Source organism: Acipenser ruthenus, chromosome 18 (genome assembly GCF_902713425.1).
Source record: "Acipenser ruthenus chromosome 18, fAciRut3.2 maternal haplotype, whole genome shotgun sequence".
In the NCBI taxonomy this organism is placed as follows: domain Eukaryota; kingdom Metazoa; phylum Chordata; class Actinopteri; order Acipenseriformes; family Acipenseridae; genus Acipenser; species Acipenser ruthenus.
The window spans coordinates 8,465,089-8,482,658 of NC_081206.1; the positions used below are offsets into that span (position 1 = coordinate 8,465,089).

General features: G+C 42.1%; 2 protein-coding genes across 2 annotated transcripts; both read right to left on the reverse strand.

The window, feature by feature from the left end:
• Positions 1 to 9,754: 9,754 nt before the first annotated feature.
• Positions 9,755 to 12,477, reverse strand: LOC117963951 (CXADR-like membrane protein). The gene is made up of 4 exons (XM_058992165.1): positions 12,396 to 12,477; positions 11,141 to 11,482; positions 9,973 to 10,312; positions 9,755 to 9,767 (listed from the first exon to the last, which is right to left on the reverse strand). The coding sequence occupies exons 2-4, from the start codon at positions 11,409 to 11,411 to the stop codon at positions 9,755 to 9,757; spliced, it is 624 nt and encodes a 207-aa protein (XP_058848148.1). The 5' UTR covers positions 11,412 to 11,482; positions 12,396 to 12,477.
• A 2,237-nt stretch (positions 12,478 to 14,714) lies between these two features.
• On the reverse strand, positions 14,715 to 17,285 carry LOC117424470 (EKC/KEOPS complex subunit TP53RK-like). Its single transcript, XM_034040829.3, has 2 exons — positions 16,871 to 17,285; positions 14,715 to 15,334 (listed from the first exon to the last, which is right to left on the reverse strand). The coding sequence occupies exons 1-2, from the start codon at positions 17,094 to 17,096 to the stop codon at positions 14,856 to 14,858; spliced, it is 705 nt and encodes a 234-aa protein (XP_033896720.2). The 5' UTR covers positions 17,097 to 17,285; the 3' UTR covers positions 14,715 to 14,855.
• Between the last annotated feature and the right edge of the window lie 285 nt (positions 17,286 to 17,570).

The window sequence follows — 17,570 nt, forward strand, 5'->3', positions numbered from 1 at the left end:
CCTTGTCAGTTCGTTTAAAGGCTGTGGAGAAGATTAACAAAGTGTGTGAGATGTAACTGGTTAACACTTCTGAAGAAATTAACTGAGACAATCACTGCTTTGTATTGGTTTACAGTACAAGTTGACTTACCAGAAAGGGATTAATGTGAAGTAGCCCCCGGCTCGGGTGATTTGCATAAACAAGTACGAGCCCTGGTCGTAAGATTTTTTCGATACTGTACATGAACATGTTGAAACAGCTTTAAAACACCTGTAGTGTACAAAAATAAATAATAATAAAAAAAGCGGTTTACTTAGACAAGCCGTTCTTCAGCTGTATAGAAAGAAGGGCACACAGGTGAAGAAAGGCTTGTCTGAAACGTCCCGAAATAAATACCTTTTTTATCATTTAAACCTTTTGTGTACATGGATTTTTTTTATCCATATATATGTTATAAATATGTTTAGATATGCTTTAATACAGCATTTCTTTTTCACCCATCAATCTGAAAGACTTATTGTCTGAAACGTCCTATAAATATCTGAATAATGCAGTTCAAACGATTGGTTTCGAGCTGGGACAATACACTGGAATTGCTGTTAAGTTCTGTATTGATCGTTTATTTACGTTCCCCTATTTCATTTACACAATGCACTGTTTCTTATCTGGAGTCACACCGATGTCTGCTGATAAACATCAACGCATCAATACGTTATTTTTCCCCCCAGTGTTTGTACTTTGGTGCCTAATTATATTACTCTCCGATTAATGAGGAAAGACATGTAGCACTGCTTAACAGGACAGATCAAACAGGGTGCTCTGACAAGCAGTCCTGATAATACAGATGGGCAGACAGAAAGACATAGCAGATACGGTTAGCTTTAGTATGTGCTAATAACATGTATCACACAAGTGTGTGTTGACTGACAACCCACGAGTTAATGACATTATAAATAAATACACTTATATTGAAGGCAATTCATCAATTTAACTAAAACAAACAAACAAATGAAAAACATTGGAGAGCATTTGAAAGAACTTTACCAAATCATAAAAGCAGCTGACAAACCAGGGCTAGGGACACAGCTGGAAATGAAGTGGAGATAGATCTAAGACAGAGGGTAGTAAACCGTTCTTTACACAGTGAGGGTATGACATGGATTGCCTTTAAGTCCTGACTTGACAAAGTTTTAAGATAAACCAGCTACTAGGAACCAGAGGAGCATTGATGGGCCAATGGCTCCTCTCGTTCATACATCTCCTTATCTTCCTTATGTTCTTATCTTCTACTGTAGCCTCTGTTGCTTCCAGGGTGTTGCCGGATGATATCTAATCACCTGTGCTGTAGTCAACCCAAGAAAGATGATATCTCTGAAGGAATATAGTGGCCAGGATAAGGCAGTACGCTGTAGTACGGAACAACACATGGAAACAATAAGCAACCAAGCAAGCAAAAGTTAGTATCATGGCAAAGTATGTTATAAAATAACACATTCATGGTGGTTGTACTTAAATAGGAGATGATCTGTTCCAAGGTATACCAAGATATCTGATAAGCAAGGGATGTGATTTGGGTAAAATGGATATAAAATATCCCACCCCTAGTCATTCTACATGTCCGAGGGTACCGATAGTGTGGATTTTTCAGCTTTAGTGTTCTTGATGTCAGATTGGGGTTCTAATCAATATATAAATTTCCTCATACATAGACAAGGACCACTGCACCTCCAGAGTGGTAGGCTTGGATTACACCCAGCAGATCTTTGATTATATCTGTCTCACGCTGTGCTGTCACAGAAAAGGATCACTAGCCCCCTCTTCTGGCAAACAGCATGTTGAACAGTGTAGTGCAATTACCACTTTGAGGTACAGTAAATGGAAGACCATTCAAATCAAGCCCAATCCAGTTTATATTAACAATTTCAGTAAGTATGGTACCACAAAACAGCTTGTATAATCTTAATACCGGTGTTGCACTCTGTTTTAAGCAATTGATGTGATCCTCCTTTTAACTAATTTGATATATTTATTTTTCAGAAATGACATTTCAATTGCCCATAATGAATGACTACAAATAAAGGCATGGCTTTTTACATGGTTTTTTATATAAAACCATATACAATTTTGGTTGTCAGATAGATCTATTATACTTGTTTTATATTATTTATATTATATTTGCATTTGGATCTGAACCTAATATTAACATAAATAGTTCCCGCTGTATCTCATTAATGCACTTATTTCTGATCTTAAAAGCATGACAAAACATGCGCAGGAAATCACTTAGCAATCTTTATCCAGAGTATTTTTTTTTTTTAAAAGAGATAAACAAAATGTTCCTAATGCTCCTTTACAGTTTGTTCTGAATCAGGCCTGCTATATACAGCAACACTTTTGCATGTTTATATCTGATTAATTTGTTATGCAAATGTTTTACAGTTTTACAAGTCTTTAAAGTGATGTCTCTATGGGTCATGCTTATCTGGAGAACAATGTGCAAGACTTCAAACACCAACTTCTGGCTGTCCATGGTGGCCTCACTGTTGATTGACAGTGCTATGGCAGGTATTTTTATACAGTACAACTTCAGTTGACAAGATGAAGCCTGTATGATCTCTCTTCACAGCTAGTTAAAGTGCTGTGTTCAACGATACACTTGATCACACTGCCCTGATCGTCCCTTGTCGGAGTTAGCTTCAGGAAGCTGTAAAGCGAATACCGTCCGTTGGTATCGAGAATTGATGGGGAACTAGAAACTCCATTATCTACCTGGAGGTTATTTTTCAACCATTTTACAGTGATGGTGTCAGGGCAGAAGTTATTCATGTGACAGTTTAATGTACATTCTTTCCCAACTTCTGGTTGTGCGGGGTCGGAGGTGATCCATAACACTTCAGGAGGCATTCCTAAGAACAAGGGGAAAAAATGATACAATATGTACAGTAAGGGATGCAAAATGATTGTTTTGACAGTTTAGATTGTTAAAAAGCTGCCCTTGTGCTATAAGGTTAAAAAACATTCTCAATCACAAATTTGTAGATGAAACTATAAAAATGAAATGTCCGCTAAAAGGAACACTCTTTCAGTTCTGGCAGCTCCATAGTTATTATAACCCATATTAAAAGAAGCTTACACTATTAGAAATTGACATTAATATTGATTAAGGGAGTATTCTCGTGGTATGAGGTAAAAACCACTAATATTGTTTTTCATTCTTCCTTTTTAGTTGGTGACTCATAACTCCACAGCCCACACAAATTACAAGACATACATCCCAATTAAAAATAAGTGCTGCCTATCTGGTATCTGTACACATCGTACATCATAACGTTCCAGAAAGTAAAACACCCACCGAGTTTTAGAATTCATCATGTTTTACACCAAGGAAGGTCAAAATTGATAACCTCACCAGATTCGCTTCCTAGAAATGCAGTTACTTCTGAATCTCAGAATTGCTTCCGTAAATGTGAAGACTGAACTGAGCTGATGTGCAAAAAGACGTTTGGGTAGGAAAGGGGCTGTCGAAAGTTCATGCAACACCAGGAAACTTTCAAGCAATTTTGTCTGGCAAGTCTTGAGGAAACTTTCATTAAAAGTAACATTTCCACGCAATTTTCACTATGTTCAAAGTTCAATCGAAACGGTCTTGGTGGAAATTGTTTGAAAATGTCTCCGACAATTTCCTCTTGCGGGTCATTCCAGCTTAAGTGGACCCAGAAGTTACTCCCCTCTGCATCGATGGCTTATGTGGAAACAAGCTTTTAAATCATATTACTATTATTAGTCTGCTATATCCCCCCCCCCCCCCATAAGGAGAACAATTAAGACAAGCTTCAGGCATGTTCTCACCATTTATGCATCTTTTCAAAGTTACGGAATGGAAAGTTGAACTCTACAATAATAAGGGAAGCAGTGAAAATGTCAAGTTTACACAATTTAGGAACAATTCTTGAAAGAAGAGGTACTGTGCAATTTGTGTTGCTACACTTTACCTTGCAGATTAATGCGATAGGAGAGTTCCTTAAAGCCAGTAAAGCTTTCATGGTATACTCGACAGGTGTAGACAACTTTGTGGTCATTCTTTGAAACGGTCAGCTCTATTTGATTCCAAACACTGTAGAGTCTGCCTCTGTCCTGGAAGGAACCAAACTGAGTGAACTGCTCCACCAGGAGCTCATCACGGAACCACTTCAAAGTAATGGCTCGGGGGTAAAACTGCTCTGTTCGGCAGCACAGAACCAATTGTTTTCCTGGTTCAGGAATGTGAGGCAAACTAGTTATTTGGCAATAGGATGGTCAAACTAAGGAGTAAGAAGAAAGATTATGAAATAATAATAATAATAATTTGAGCACAGAAACCTCATTGATCTAACCCTATACAAATCCTAAAATGGCCCAAATGGATGGAACAAATACCTACTGCTATATTTCTTACATCCACTAGGGGCAGCATGTTGCAGGGAGGCAGATTAATGGTTACACTCTAGTGTACCAGGTGTACTTGGAGATTAGACACAAGGACTATATTGAAGCCACAGGGGTGCTTTAAGCTTATTTTTAAAAAGTCACCAGAAAATGAATATTAAAAGGACATAAAAAAACATCACCTTTCACCCTAAGAGTTGTGCTTTTAATGACTGGTTTACTCTTTCCATGCAGCACTCTGCATCGGTATTCTCTGTTATCGTCATCTAGTGTTGGGACAATACGGAGGCAGGACACAGTGCTGTACAGTCTCCCGTGCTTTAAGGGTTTATTCACTGCCATGTCACTTAAATCTTCACCAGCCTCTTGTAAAGGAATGCGTTCTGAGCTGCTGCAGTGTTCCTTCTCTTGCAGAGACTGGTTGGACAGTCGTAACCACTTCACTTGGACTTGTTTAGGTCTGAACGCGCTGATGTTGCAGATCAGTGTAACTGTCTCATTCCCGAATATCATTTCAGAGACTAGAATTTCAGAGACCTTGGGAGGAACTGATAAAAATTCATAAGCAGCCCGTCCGTCTGCATTTCACGCTAACATCTCTACAAGTTTCTTGAGAATCGCTGATCTAATTTTGGTGTAACATAAAATTGAGCATAACTACAATCTAGGAGACACATAAAGGTGTACTGTACATCCGTTCATACATATGTCACATTATCCTGGGGATCCCTATTAAGGAAACTTTGTATTGCCATTTCATATCATAAGCTACTTAATACATGATTTATCACACCGATAGCACTTATTTTGAATGTGTAGCTGTGGTGGGTGGGATGTACATAGTAACTGACATACTTGTTATATATACAACTGTGGCAATGCGCCCCGCCCCTGTGTGCATTTGTGTGTTATGTGTTGTATGTTGCGTGTGTAAATGTTGGTGTATTGTCATTGGTACACGGGATATAAACGGGTCTGTGTTTCACGTGTATTTAAAAAGTGTAGATTTGTATTTAGGCACGAGGAGAGCACAAATCACTTCACGTGCTGGTTAAATGTAATATGTGAGCACGGGGTTTCACGTAATGAATTCACGTGCTGGGATTCAAGTGAGTAATTAATTAGTAATTGAATCCCAGCACAAACAGTATAAATAGATGCACGTTTAGTCACTCGTGGTTAGGTGTTCGGGAGTGGAGAACGGGTGTGGAGAAGGAGAGTTAAAAAGCGAAAAGATCGTAAATATAATAGTTGTTTGTACTCACCGTGTTTGTTTGTCTCCGTGCACCGTTTGTTAAGTGTTTAGTCCGTTTTGTTTATATGTTTCTTTTGGCTACCAGTGCCGTGTCCTGTTTTTGTACTGTTAAACCTTTTTATTTTGTTAATAAACGCTGAGTGCAGCCATTGCACTCAGCTCATCACAACCACCGTCTCTGTGTATTCCTTTCTGGTCTGACGCCACCCACTCTGGCCGTCTTTGTGACACGTGGTGTCATCGTGGGATACTACCAGACCAGGAGAGGGGGTTTTGTGAAAAAAAAAAAAAAAAAATAGTAAAGCGAGGATGGGAAGCTGCAGGAAGCAGCAGAAGCAGCAGCAGCAACAACAGCTGCAGCCCTCATCCTGCATGCCGGGCTGGGAGGAGGACAGCCACAACGGGGCAGTAGCCACCCCTCTACCCCCACTGCCACCGGGTTCCCCACCGTCCCGGGAAATATGGGACTGGCTGGTGCACCCCGAGGGGAACTTCGCCAGTGACCTCCCCTGGGTTATTCACGCACTGCAGATGCGAGATGGGAAACGATGGGAGGACTGGGAGCAACAGCACAACCCGGGATCCGTTCGTGACCTCACCATGGTGGTGCTGGGTTACCTAGCTGCAGACATGGGAGGGATGCCGTCCAGTGAGCAAGAGGGAGAGGAGCAGTCGCTGCCCTCTCCAGTACCTGAGCGGGAGGAGCCTGAGCGTCCACAGCCCGAGTGGGAGGAGCCTGAGCGTCCACAGCCCGAGTGGGAGGAGCCTGAGCGTCCACAGCCCGAGTGGGAGGAGCCTGAGCGTCCACAGCCCGAGTGGGAGGAGCCTGAGCGTCCACAGCCCGAGTGGGAGGAGCCTGAGCGTCCACAGCCCGAGTGGGAGGAGCCTGAGCGTCCACAGCCCGAGTGGGAGGAGCCTGAGCGTCCTACGCCTGAGTGGGAGGAGCCTGAGCGTCCTACGCCTGAGTGGGAGGAACCCGAACGTCCTACGCCTGAGTGGGAGGAACCCGAACGTCCTACGCCTGAGTGGGGGGAACCCGAGTGTCCACAGCCCAAAAGGGAGGAGTCGGGGCGTCCACAGCCCAAAAGGGAGGAGGTCGGGGATGATGGCTGGGAGGTTTTTTTAAAGAACCTCGCAGCAGAGTTATGCCCTGGCTGTGGGGCTTATGGGCACACGTTAGCCATATGCCCCACCCAGTATGAAGAGGAGGAACCAGCGCCCAGACGGGGGGACCGCGAGCATCCAGCGCCCAGACGGGGGGGACCGCGAGCGTCCAGCGCCCAGACGGGGGGACCGCGGGAATCCGAAGCCTGAGAGGCAGCTGTTCCCACCTTCACCAGCAGAGCAAGAATGCCTGCTGGTTTCCCCATCACAACCAGCAGAGGTAGAATGCCTGCTGGTTTCCCCAGCACAACCAGCAGAGGTAGAATGCCTGCTGGTTTCCCCAGCACAACCAGCAGAGGAAGAATGCCTGCTGGTTTCCCCAGCCTAACCAGCAGAGGAAGAATGCCTGCTGGTTTCCCCAGCCCAACCAGCAGAGGAAGAATGCCTGCTGGTTTCCCCAGCCCAACCAGCAGAGGAAGAATGCCTGCTGGTTTCCCCAGCACAACCAGCAGAGGAAGAATGCCTGCTGGTTTCCCCTTCAGAAGCAGAGCCGCACCAGTCCGCTGCAAGAGAGGCAGAGCAGCACCAGTCCCCTGAAAAAGGGGGAGACTACACGCTGCTCCCACCTCCATCGGCAGGAGACTACACGCTGCTCCCACCTTCACCGGCAGGAGCAGAGCAGCCGGAGCTGCCTCTGCCTCCGCCACCTCCACCGGAAGGAGCAGAGCAGCAGGAGCTGCCTCTGCCACTTCCAGGAGCAGAGCAGCAGGAGCTGCCTCTGCCACTTCCAGGAGCAGAGGAGCAGGAGCTGCCTCTGCCTCCGCCACCTACATCGGCAGGAGCAGAGCAGCCGGAGCTGCCTCTGCCTCCGCCACCTACACCGGCAGGAGCAAAGGAGCAGGAGCTGCCTCTGCCACTTCCAGGAGCAGAGGAGCAGGAGCTGCCTCTGCCACTTCCAGGAGCAGAGCAGCAGGAGCTGCCTCTGCCACTTCCAGGAGCAGAGGAGCAGGAGCTGCCTCTGCCTCCGCCACCTACATCGGCAGGAGCAGAGCAGCCGGAGCTGCCTCTGCCTCCGCCACCTACACCGGCAGGAGCAAAGGAGCAGGAGCTGCCTCTGCCACTTCCAGGAGCAGAGGAGCAGGAGCTGCCTCTGCCACTTCCAGGAGCAGAGGAGCTGCCTCTGCCTCTGCCACTGCCAGAAGCAGAACAGCAGGAGCTGTCTCTGCTTCCCATACCTCCACCACGGGGAGTACGGTGGCCGGAGCCCCAGAAAGGGGAGCTGTCGGCCACGAAGAAGGGGGAGGAGGTCTGGAGACCACCAACCCCAGCAGCAGTTTCGCTGCCGGAGATCGTGGGGGAGGTCCGGAGACCTGCTCCCACTGCAGCAGTTTCGCTGCCGGAGATCGTGGGGGAGGTCCGGAGACCTGCTCCCACTGCAGCAGTTTCGCTGCCGGAGATCGTGAGGGAGGTCCGGAGACCTGCTCCCACTGCAGCAGTTTCGCTGCCGGAGATCGTGGGGGAGGTCCGGAGACCTGCTCCCACTGCAGCTTCTTCACTGCCGGCAGTACTGTGGTCGGAGCCCCACCAAAGGGAGCTACCGGCTACAAAGACAGGGGGAGAGGTCAGGAGACCACTTTCCCCAGCAGCAGTTTCGCTGCAGGAGTGGACCAACAGGCTGTCAGCTGTGCCACTACCGGCAGGGGTGCTGACAGCATGGCCAGCCATGGGCCCACTGAAGCCTCCCTTCCCAGCCCGAGACTTTGTCCTGGACTGCTGGATTTTTAAGGGGGGAGGTGGCCGTTGAGGCCATGTGTGCTGCGCACAAGGGGGGGTATATGTGGCAATGCGCCCCGCCCCTGTGTGCATTTGTGTGTTATGTGTTGTATGTTGCGTGTGTAAATGTTGGTGTATAGTCATTGGTACACGGGATATAAACGGGTCTGTGTTTCACGTGTATTTAAAAAGTGTAGATTTGTATTTAGGCACGAGGAGAGCACAAATCACTTCACGTGCTGGTTAAATGTAATATGTGAGCACGGGGTTGCACGTAATGAATTCACGTGCTGGGATTCAAGTGAATAATTAATTAGTAATTGAATCCCAGCACAAACAGTATAAATAGATGCACGTTTAGTCACTCGTGGTTAGGTGTTCGGGAGTGGAGAACGGGTGTGGAGAAGGAGAGTTAAAAAGCGAAAAGATCGTAAATATAATAGTTGTTTGTACTCACCGTGTTTGTTTGTCTCCGTGCACCGTTTGTTAAGTGTTTAGTCCGTTTTGTTTATATGTTTCTTTTGGCTACCAGTGCCGTGTCCTGTTTTTGTACTGTTAATCCTTTTTATTTTGTTAATAAACGCTGAGTGCAGCCATTGCACTCAGCTCATCACAACCACCATCTCTGTGTATTCCTTTCTGGTCTGACGCCACCCACTCTGGCCGTCTTTGTGACAACAACATATACAGACATTGTATTATATAAAATATGTTTTCACTACTTTGGAAAATATTGTATTCCCAAGAATACGCTTTGCCTTGACATTCAGTTTAGAAAAGAATAAGACTTTTATAACACAAATAACGAATGTCATGACCAATCTATACGAGAATGAGTCATAATCAAACTTTAAACATCTTTCTTCATCTTTGACAAATCCCTACAGTTTAAAATGTTACTCAATAGTTAAAAATGATTTCACAATATTGTTTCTGTGTATTTACCTATGGGATATTTATAGATAAATGTATAGCAATTGTAATGGCATGAATAGTCCGGCTTACCTTTCTGTAGATATTTGAAATGTATAAACACAGCTCCCAGCACAGCTACAGTGACAAGGATACTAGCGGCAGCAGTCCCCGCTATCACTGTGGGACTTCTGTAAGCAGGTTCTGGTTCTGGTAAATAAGCAGGTCACATTGGCAATGAATTGATGTACAAGTTAACTTTCCTGTTTCAACTGAAACTAACTTGCAGCAGGGAGATACAGCTTTTATGTAATGCGACTGCAACAAAAAATAAACATGACAATCAATTTACACAAGTGTGCACAATTAAAAATGCATGAGTCACAATAAATGTATGCATTTGCCCTTTTTTAAATATGTTTTTGTATAGTTTTAGGTTTTTTTTTAAAATTGCTGGCACTAGTTTTGTGATTTTATGATTGAATGTACTGATAAATGATTGTTATCTCTAAAAAAATAAAACAGAACTGGCGTATCTATGACTGTTAATGTGGTATTTGTTCTGAAAGCCGTTTTGTAAGACTTATGCCTTACTTGACAGGTGTACACAGCATCGCTTTCTTTAGCAGTAGCCCACAGTGTGATACGGCTTTGAACACTGAATGTCTCATCTCCATTTGGAAGCGGGATTCCTGTACAGATGTCTCGCGAGACAGCTTCTTGCTCTGGGTTGAAGTCTTTCTTAATGAACCACACAACATCTATTGGCTTTGGGTAAAACCTGTTTATTTCACACAACAGCGTCCTCTCTTCCCCGACTGTAATGGTTGGAAGTTCAGGCAGCAAAGTTACGGAAGGCTGGACTGTTGAGAAAAAAAAAAAAAAAGTACAAGGTTTTTCTTTTTACACACTGCCTGGTCACTTTATTAGGAACACTGCTCAAGTTCATCCCAGACATGCTCAATTCATTGCCATGCTTCTCAAACCATTCACGCACAATTCTCAAACGAGAAATGCATTAATGTCTTGAAAGTAGTCATCTCCACCAGGGTACAGGCGCAGCATTGTGGGGTGGACCTGCAACGATGCTGAAATAAACCATGAAATTCACCCGTCCTTTCAGAGTAATCAAGAGAGCAAGAGTATATATATATATAAATCCTACACTGAACTATACTAACAATATATCACTCTGAGTTTACTAAAGATCAACTTAGAAGAGCTAAAGCTCACTTATCAATAAGAGCAGAAAATCTGAACTGGCTGCATTTAAATACAAACACCAGTGTTTTGAATTATTTTACTGAAACCTGAGATGTTTGAAGCCTTGAAAGCTGTAACAGCGAATCTTATAAACACTATTAACTCTTCAATGCAGTTATCCCAATATAAATGTGAGATAGTTATTACAAACTATGTTGTGCTTGACAAATAGGCTACTGTACTAATTGCATTCTTAATTCAAAGGCATTTTTGTAAATGGCTTCTAATGTTTCTAATTATGTGTCCAACCCCTGAACTTGATGCAGCAATTCATGCATGACACTTATTTCCAAGCCATGCAATTTATGACCACCTATTGCTGCAATTATCAGTTGGAGCATTCAGGTAGCTACAGAGGTAAGAAGGTTTCTTGTAACCCTTATCCTGTATATCAAGCCCATATATATATACTGTTTGATTTGCATTACCTGACACATCCAGCTGAGTTGTGCCAAACGCCATTTCTGGAGTTATCAAGACTGTACAGGTATAGAGTCCCTCGTCGCCAACTGTCACGTTTCTTAAATGTAATGATGCGTCTCCCAGAACGAGTCTCCTCTGACTTACTTCAGACCCGTTTCGATTGTATACTTCTTTCTTCCCATCAAAGGAGTACACCATCATCTGCCCATCCCGAGTGTCTGCTTTCCATTCCACTGCTATGTCTGTCAGCTGAGGAGTCAGGGAGCTTGAAAACATGCAGGTTAACTCAACATCTGATCCAGCCAGGCTATGCACTGGGAAGGTACTGCTCGTCAGCTTCAGTGTGCCTTCAGGGTCAAACAACACAGTGGGGACTATAGTATTAATCTAAGACACTGGCAGATCCAAAAAGATATTCACTTTCACAACTCCTTCCAGAATACTTTTCACTGCATTTTGCTATCACCGGGGGTTACCAGTAGGATATGGAGCTAAAGGGTGGAAAGATTTAAAATCACCACTGTTTAGATCATTTCAAACAGAACCATTTGCAGCCTTACATATGAATACTTCAAATGAGCCTGGCTGGTAGCTCTAATCTATAGTTTAAACTAAATACGTTGAGCTTCTTGGGTTACAGTGCAGTTTTCACAGCATATTTTTTTTAAAATCCATTCTGTCCTATACGCCCATTAGCTCTGCAACACCATGACAGCGTTCTGGTGTTTTTTGAGGAGTTTTTGTTTTTTGTACAGATACTAAAACAAATGGAACCCTTTTTGAGAGCTCTTGACAGCCGTGCGCAACTACCATTCAGTGTTAAGAAAAATATCCACAGCCTTTAGTTTAGAGGTATATAATTGCAAAAAACTGCAAAGTAGGGTCAAGGGGAAAAGTGTTAGGGTTAGCTATAAAGTTAAAACAGGATTGGAAAAGAAAGCAGTTTTAACAGACCTTGAAATAGTTTCAAAAGGACTCTCATTATAACTCACTGCACAGTTTATTTCCATGTAGTATTTTCTTTTCACTGATTTGAATAGCATTTATTTTATGCCCAGCATTTCGAAGATCAATTGAATTGACCCCAATATGCACATAAAAAGACTTACCACAAACCTTTCAAACAAAATCATTTCAAACTAGTTACAATCTACAGTACATTTGTAAAGCTTGACCTTTGTACCTTTGATGTCGTGACTTTGCCACGCAAAGTATATGAAACAGAGATCCATGCAAAAATATAAATTAAAATCCCCATACCTCCATAGACTATGAATTGCAGGCCTATGTATAGTAACTGAATTAAGCCTTTGCCATGCAGAAAAAATGTTCTCGTTCTGCAATTCTTTGGGTTGCGAAGGAAGTGAAAGTATTAACGTCTTACTCATACAGTTCAGTAGGCTTAGATACTGTATGACACCCCCCCTTGCAGTTCCAGTCACACTCTTGGCCATAAGGGTACTCTTAAAGCTGCAGTGTCCCACAACCATGTTCAATTTTACACAGCAATATGCATTGATTTCTATTTACTACATCCCCCCCCTCCCCTCCCCCCCCCCCCTCCCCTCCCCTCCCCTCCCTTTAAACTCATGAAACACTAAGAATACTAAGAAGCTTTAAACTCATGAAACACTAAGAATATTTCAGGGAACTTTTGTTCTGGCAACCGCATATTTAAATCAAGCCCAACTACGGGCAGTCCAGGTTGTTTGTAGATATTAGCTGTAGACAAATCATCTTCACCCAGCTAACCAACGACTGCATGTTATACAACTAGTATAAGTTAAATAGCTATACTCTGGCAACTACTACTACGACTAGAAATAGGGTGTTATAGATGACGTCCCGGTACTTATAGATCAGTAAGAAACTAAAGCACAATAATAATAATAATAATAATAATAATAATAATAATAATAATAATAAATGTTGCGCCAAAACGGTGTTATTTTTAAAATTGTATTTAACAGAAGAGATCATTTTACATTTAAAAGTTATGTATTTATTTAAAATGTTTCTGGAATCCGGGACCGCAGCTCTATTATTAGAAGCGCGGCACACATTCCACAAATACTCTAGCAAGCGTGTAAATGCACGGCAGGCACTGAACAAGCCCGTTGTGTTTGGACAACTTGCTTCGATAAACTTTTCCTACCACGGGATTCGAACTCACAACTTCACTGATTTTCTACACCAGCGCGTGCGACGCCATCCGTTACACCACAGCACAAGCACCGCCTACTTCCATTTCAGTAGCACATGTATTCATGATACAAAAAAAGAAATTCAATTACACAACACCTCTTACATTTCATTTAGTATGAAATGCTATTAAATGTGTTTTGCTAATTTGTAACGGAATATCAGTCACGGTGGAGCTACATCAAAACCTGCAAATAGATAGGCCCTACAGAGCACAAGCTGCATTAAAAAAAAAACAAACTCCATGGCAACCGAAGGTTAGGATGCTTTGATTGTGACAATTTTTCCACGATCACATGATCACTCTCGTGGCACTTGAACTAGCTGTGTCTGCTTTGCTTTAGAATCAAAGCAGATACTCTTCTAGAAAAATAATAATTTGAAAGACATGCGTGGACATATGCTTTAAAAAAAATCTATTGTATTGTGGATTAATTGGTAAACTAGACAGCAACATATTGAAAAATAGGTTGGAAAAATGAGTTCAACGACCCATTCTAACTACGTTTGCCTGAACTCATAGGTGTTTCTTCATTTCATTTAGTCACGAAATGTGTGTAATTCAACTTCTATCTGGTGAAAATACTTATTTGGAGTTGTGTGCTGACTGAAATAATTACAATGTCCACTAAGCTCTATAAAATTGGAAGAAAAAAAAGGGTCAGTGCAATTGTGCCAAAAAAAAAAAATTATTATAAGGAAGGCTTTTAAGCCCTCCTCAGTGCTACCTGTGTCACATAACCAGTTTGCAGACAGACAAATTTCGCAAAAACTGCATATTTTTTTCTGTAATTGGCAACATTATTGTGTGAAAGGATGAAATTATTTTAAATGTTACCAGCGAGTGTTCTCGGTGATGACAGTGGAAAATAGAACCTTACATTTTCGAAAACAGAGAAATATTCAAACAAGTGCATTTGCATTGTCTCTTTTAAAAGAAAACATGTTTTGTATACACCTTTACTTTATCAATTTTATTTCTACGAGATAAGATTGGTTTTAGTTGACCAGTTGCATAAGACATGGTGCTCAAATGTTGGCTAAGGTGTGATACATGGCAATACATTCCATCCAAATGAAACAGTGCTTAAATCCTGGTCCAAACAGAATTCCTATATAATCAACATGGACTTTTATCATTCTAGAGTTTAAAGATGATCCCCTACTCATATCAAGTCTCATTGCTGGTATCCAGGATACAGGATCAAGTTGAATGGAACATGTTGTGTAAGACAGTTGAATGTACTATGCTGTATAAAGACACACCCATGTTACTGCTATAAAAGTTGCACAAAGCAACTACTGCCTTAAGATGCAATTTAATTTAATCACCCTCAATATTCCAAGAAAAACAGCAGGAACAACAAACACACAAAATAAAATGTATTTTTTTTTTTTATTGTCAAAGACAAGGTTCACAATATAAACAGTGCTCCTAAATCTCATCCCAGCTGTCTCCGTTTCTGATCAGGTCACAACTTTTTCAAACCATTAGTAACACCAGTCTTTGAATCTTATTCAGCCCACCATTGATCTTTTCCTTCCTCTCAGTCTCACTTCATCCAGTTTTTTAATCACAGGTGCAGACTTCTTTGATGAGACTGTGTAGCTTTTAAGTAAGGTTTCAAACACTGACTCTGTGTTTGGGTGGGTGCTAAGGAATGCCTTTTCCAGAACGTAAAGGTCCACTCCTTTATCCTCAGGCAAAGCTGAGATGTAACTTAGTCCAAAGTCAATAAGCACCAGATCCAAACTGCCACCCTCCATAGCAGTCCTCAAAAGCATGTTGGATGTTGTGAGATCCCCGTGGATGACGTCTTCTTCATGCATCTTTGCCAGGATCTGCCCCATCCTCTCGGCTAAGCTATGAAGTTTTTCCGTGTCTGTTTTAGATGTAGAGTGGATGTAGTCACGGACTGTAACAGATCCTGCAATTTCTTCAAGAAAAATGCAGTGTGTTGTATAGTCAACAAAATAAACTACAGGAGCAGCGATACCTGCAATGAAAAAGGGCACACATACAGAATATTAAAACCAAATGTTTAACACAAATGTAAGACTAGCTAAATCTATAAATATGTGCATACCAAAAAAATATATTACTACAAGTTAACAAAAGTTGTTTATGTAGTTTGGATGACTACTGTCATAAAGTACAATAATCTGTGTCTGTTTGGTTAATGGTCCAATCTTCATGCACTCAGACATAAAAATTATTCCATTCCATGGGCTGATCAGCTAGACAAGTGGCTCGACTTGCAAGGGCAGAATGTTCGGAGTGAAGGTTTCAGATCACAATTGAAGCTCTTCAGAGTACTGTACTACAGGCGCTGGACATACTGTAGCTGTGAAACAGCCAAGCAAACCGTTTACAAAACGACCTTCATATTTCTGAAAGCATGCTGTCAAACACCACAGCTGGCTTTTTGAAAAGGGGTTTTGCAACCTTGTTCAATACAATTCCATTAGTTGTCATGTGTGGTTTAATGCTACATGCAGTATTTTTTGTAATCTGGTGAGCACATTTTTCCTGCCAGAGTTCTCTGAAGTTCTATGTTGTTTGTTGTGGGGTCTTACTCCACGTCAGTGAGTTATTAGCTCGCGCTCTGTTGCTGGTGATCTGGTGTTAATAAGTGATATATCAACTTGATGAGCCTATTGAAATAATAATAACATTAAAAAAATAAAATAAAATAAATTATAAAATAGCTCCTGCTCACCAGATACTATCTCGTGCCCACGAGTTAATATCTTGCTGACTAACACCGCGTTGTTGGCTTAACAACACTGCAAAACTGGTGTGGTTTTAGACATGCTAATAGTGTTTATTGTATCCTCTTACTGTCTGGATCATTTAATCCGGTTACAAAAGCAAAAGATAATGGAATAATCCGAGTCATGATTCAGGATTCGCGATTTAATTATTATCTTGATTTATCATGAATTATCCCATTATTATTGCGACCGACACATTGACGATCGAGCCCGATCCTGCTTTTGCTCTCAGAAAGTGGGTGCAACTGCAACGCAAAATTCATCTCATCTACCAAAATGACAGTATTGCAAAGACAGAAAGAGAAATTACAAAATAAGAGAAAATAAAACCAGGCTACCACAATCTCTTACAAATTAAGTACGCACTATTCGCGTGGATTTTGATTTTACCATGTCCCTTTAGGGGTTCCGTAGAACAGCGTCACGTTACTAGGAAAAAATAACACGTTTTCAAGTGTCCAGTCAATGAAAAGAATTGTAAACAAAAGACACTTGCGAGAACATTATCAGTTGTTTGAATTGGTTTTCTAATGTGATTTCGCTTTGTTACTGTATTATATTTTGAATGTTTTAACTGCATGATGAAATGTCACTGGGTCTGTGAAATCAGGCAAAAAATAAAAACACAAAAGACCGCGGCCCAACTCCTATAACTAAGTGTATACGGGTACATTTTGTTTTTGATGCGTTACTTTTTAAGTTGGCAAAGTCTGTTTGCCGCTTTACAATGCTTTCCCTACTGAGTCGTCTGAACGGACCTGCTTTCCTGCACCGGAGTATGGAGCGGACCTCCTGGGCCGTCCTACGGTGTGTGAGTTTTTCATCCAGGGTCGGGTGTCTGTATCGCCTGGGGAACCTCTCCTTCATGACCGCCGCTTTCCCCAGGAACTGCCCCCGGTAAACCCGAGCTTCGGCCCCCTGTTTTAGCAACTCCATCCCGCTGAGGAACTGCCGGGTCGAGCTGTTCTCTTTTTTGATATCCATCTTTTGTTACAGTTTTTTTTGTTTTACTTTCCACGCGTGAAAACGTAACGTGGATTCTTAAATATCAGCAACAACAAGATGTTCCGCAACCAGCGTAGGGAGTAAAGTTGCGCATGCGCAATTCTGTTCAGTCAGTGCGTTGAAATGTTGCGTTTCATCCGTGTCTTGTGCAGTGCACAATGTTTAGAATTGGACCGTACGTAGGGGAATCAATTGCCAATTTAAATACAGCATGGCACAATGCACCTGTAACTACAAATGCATATTCATGAGGATAGTAGTACTGTATACAACATTTGGTGAATCTAAACAAATATCTGATATGCACTAAAATGTAGTGCACAAACAGGAGTTGATCATGGTCAGCCAAAAATTATATTACAAATCGGTATATAATTTATGTTTATTTTGTATATATGTGTTTGTTTTGTATTTTATTGCCTGTAACATATAGTTTTTGTTTATATATATATA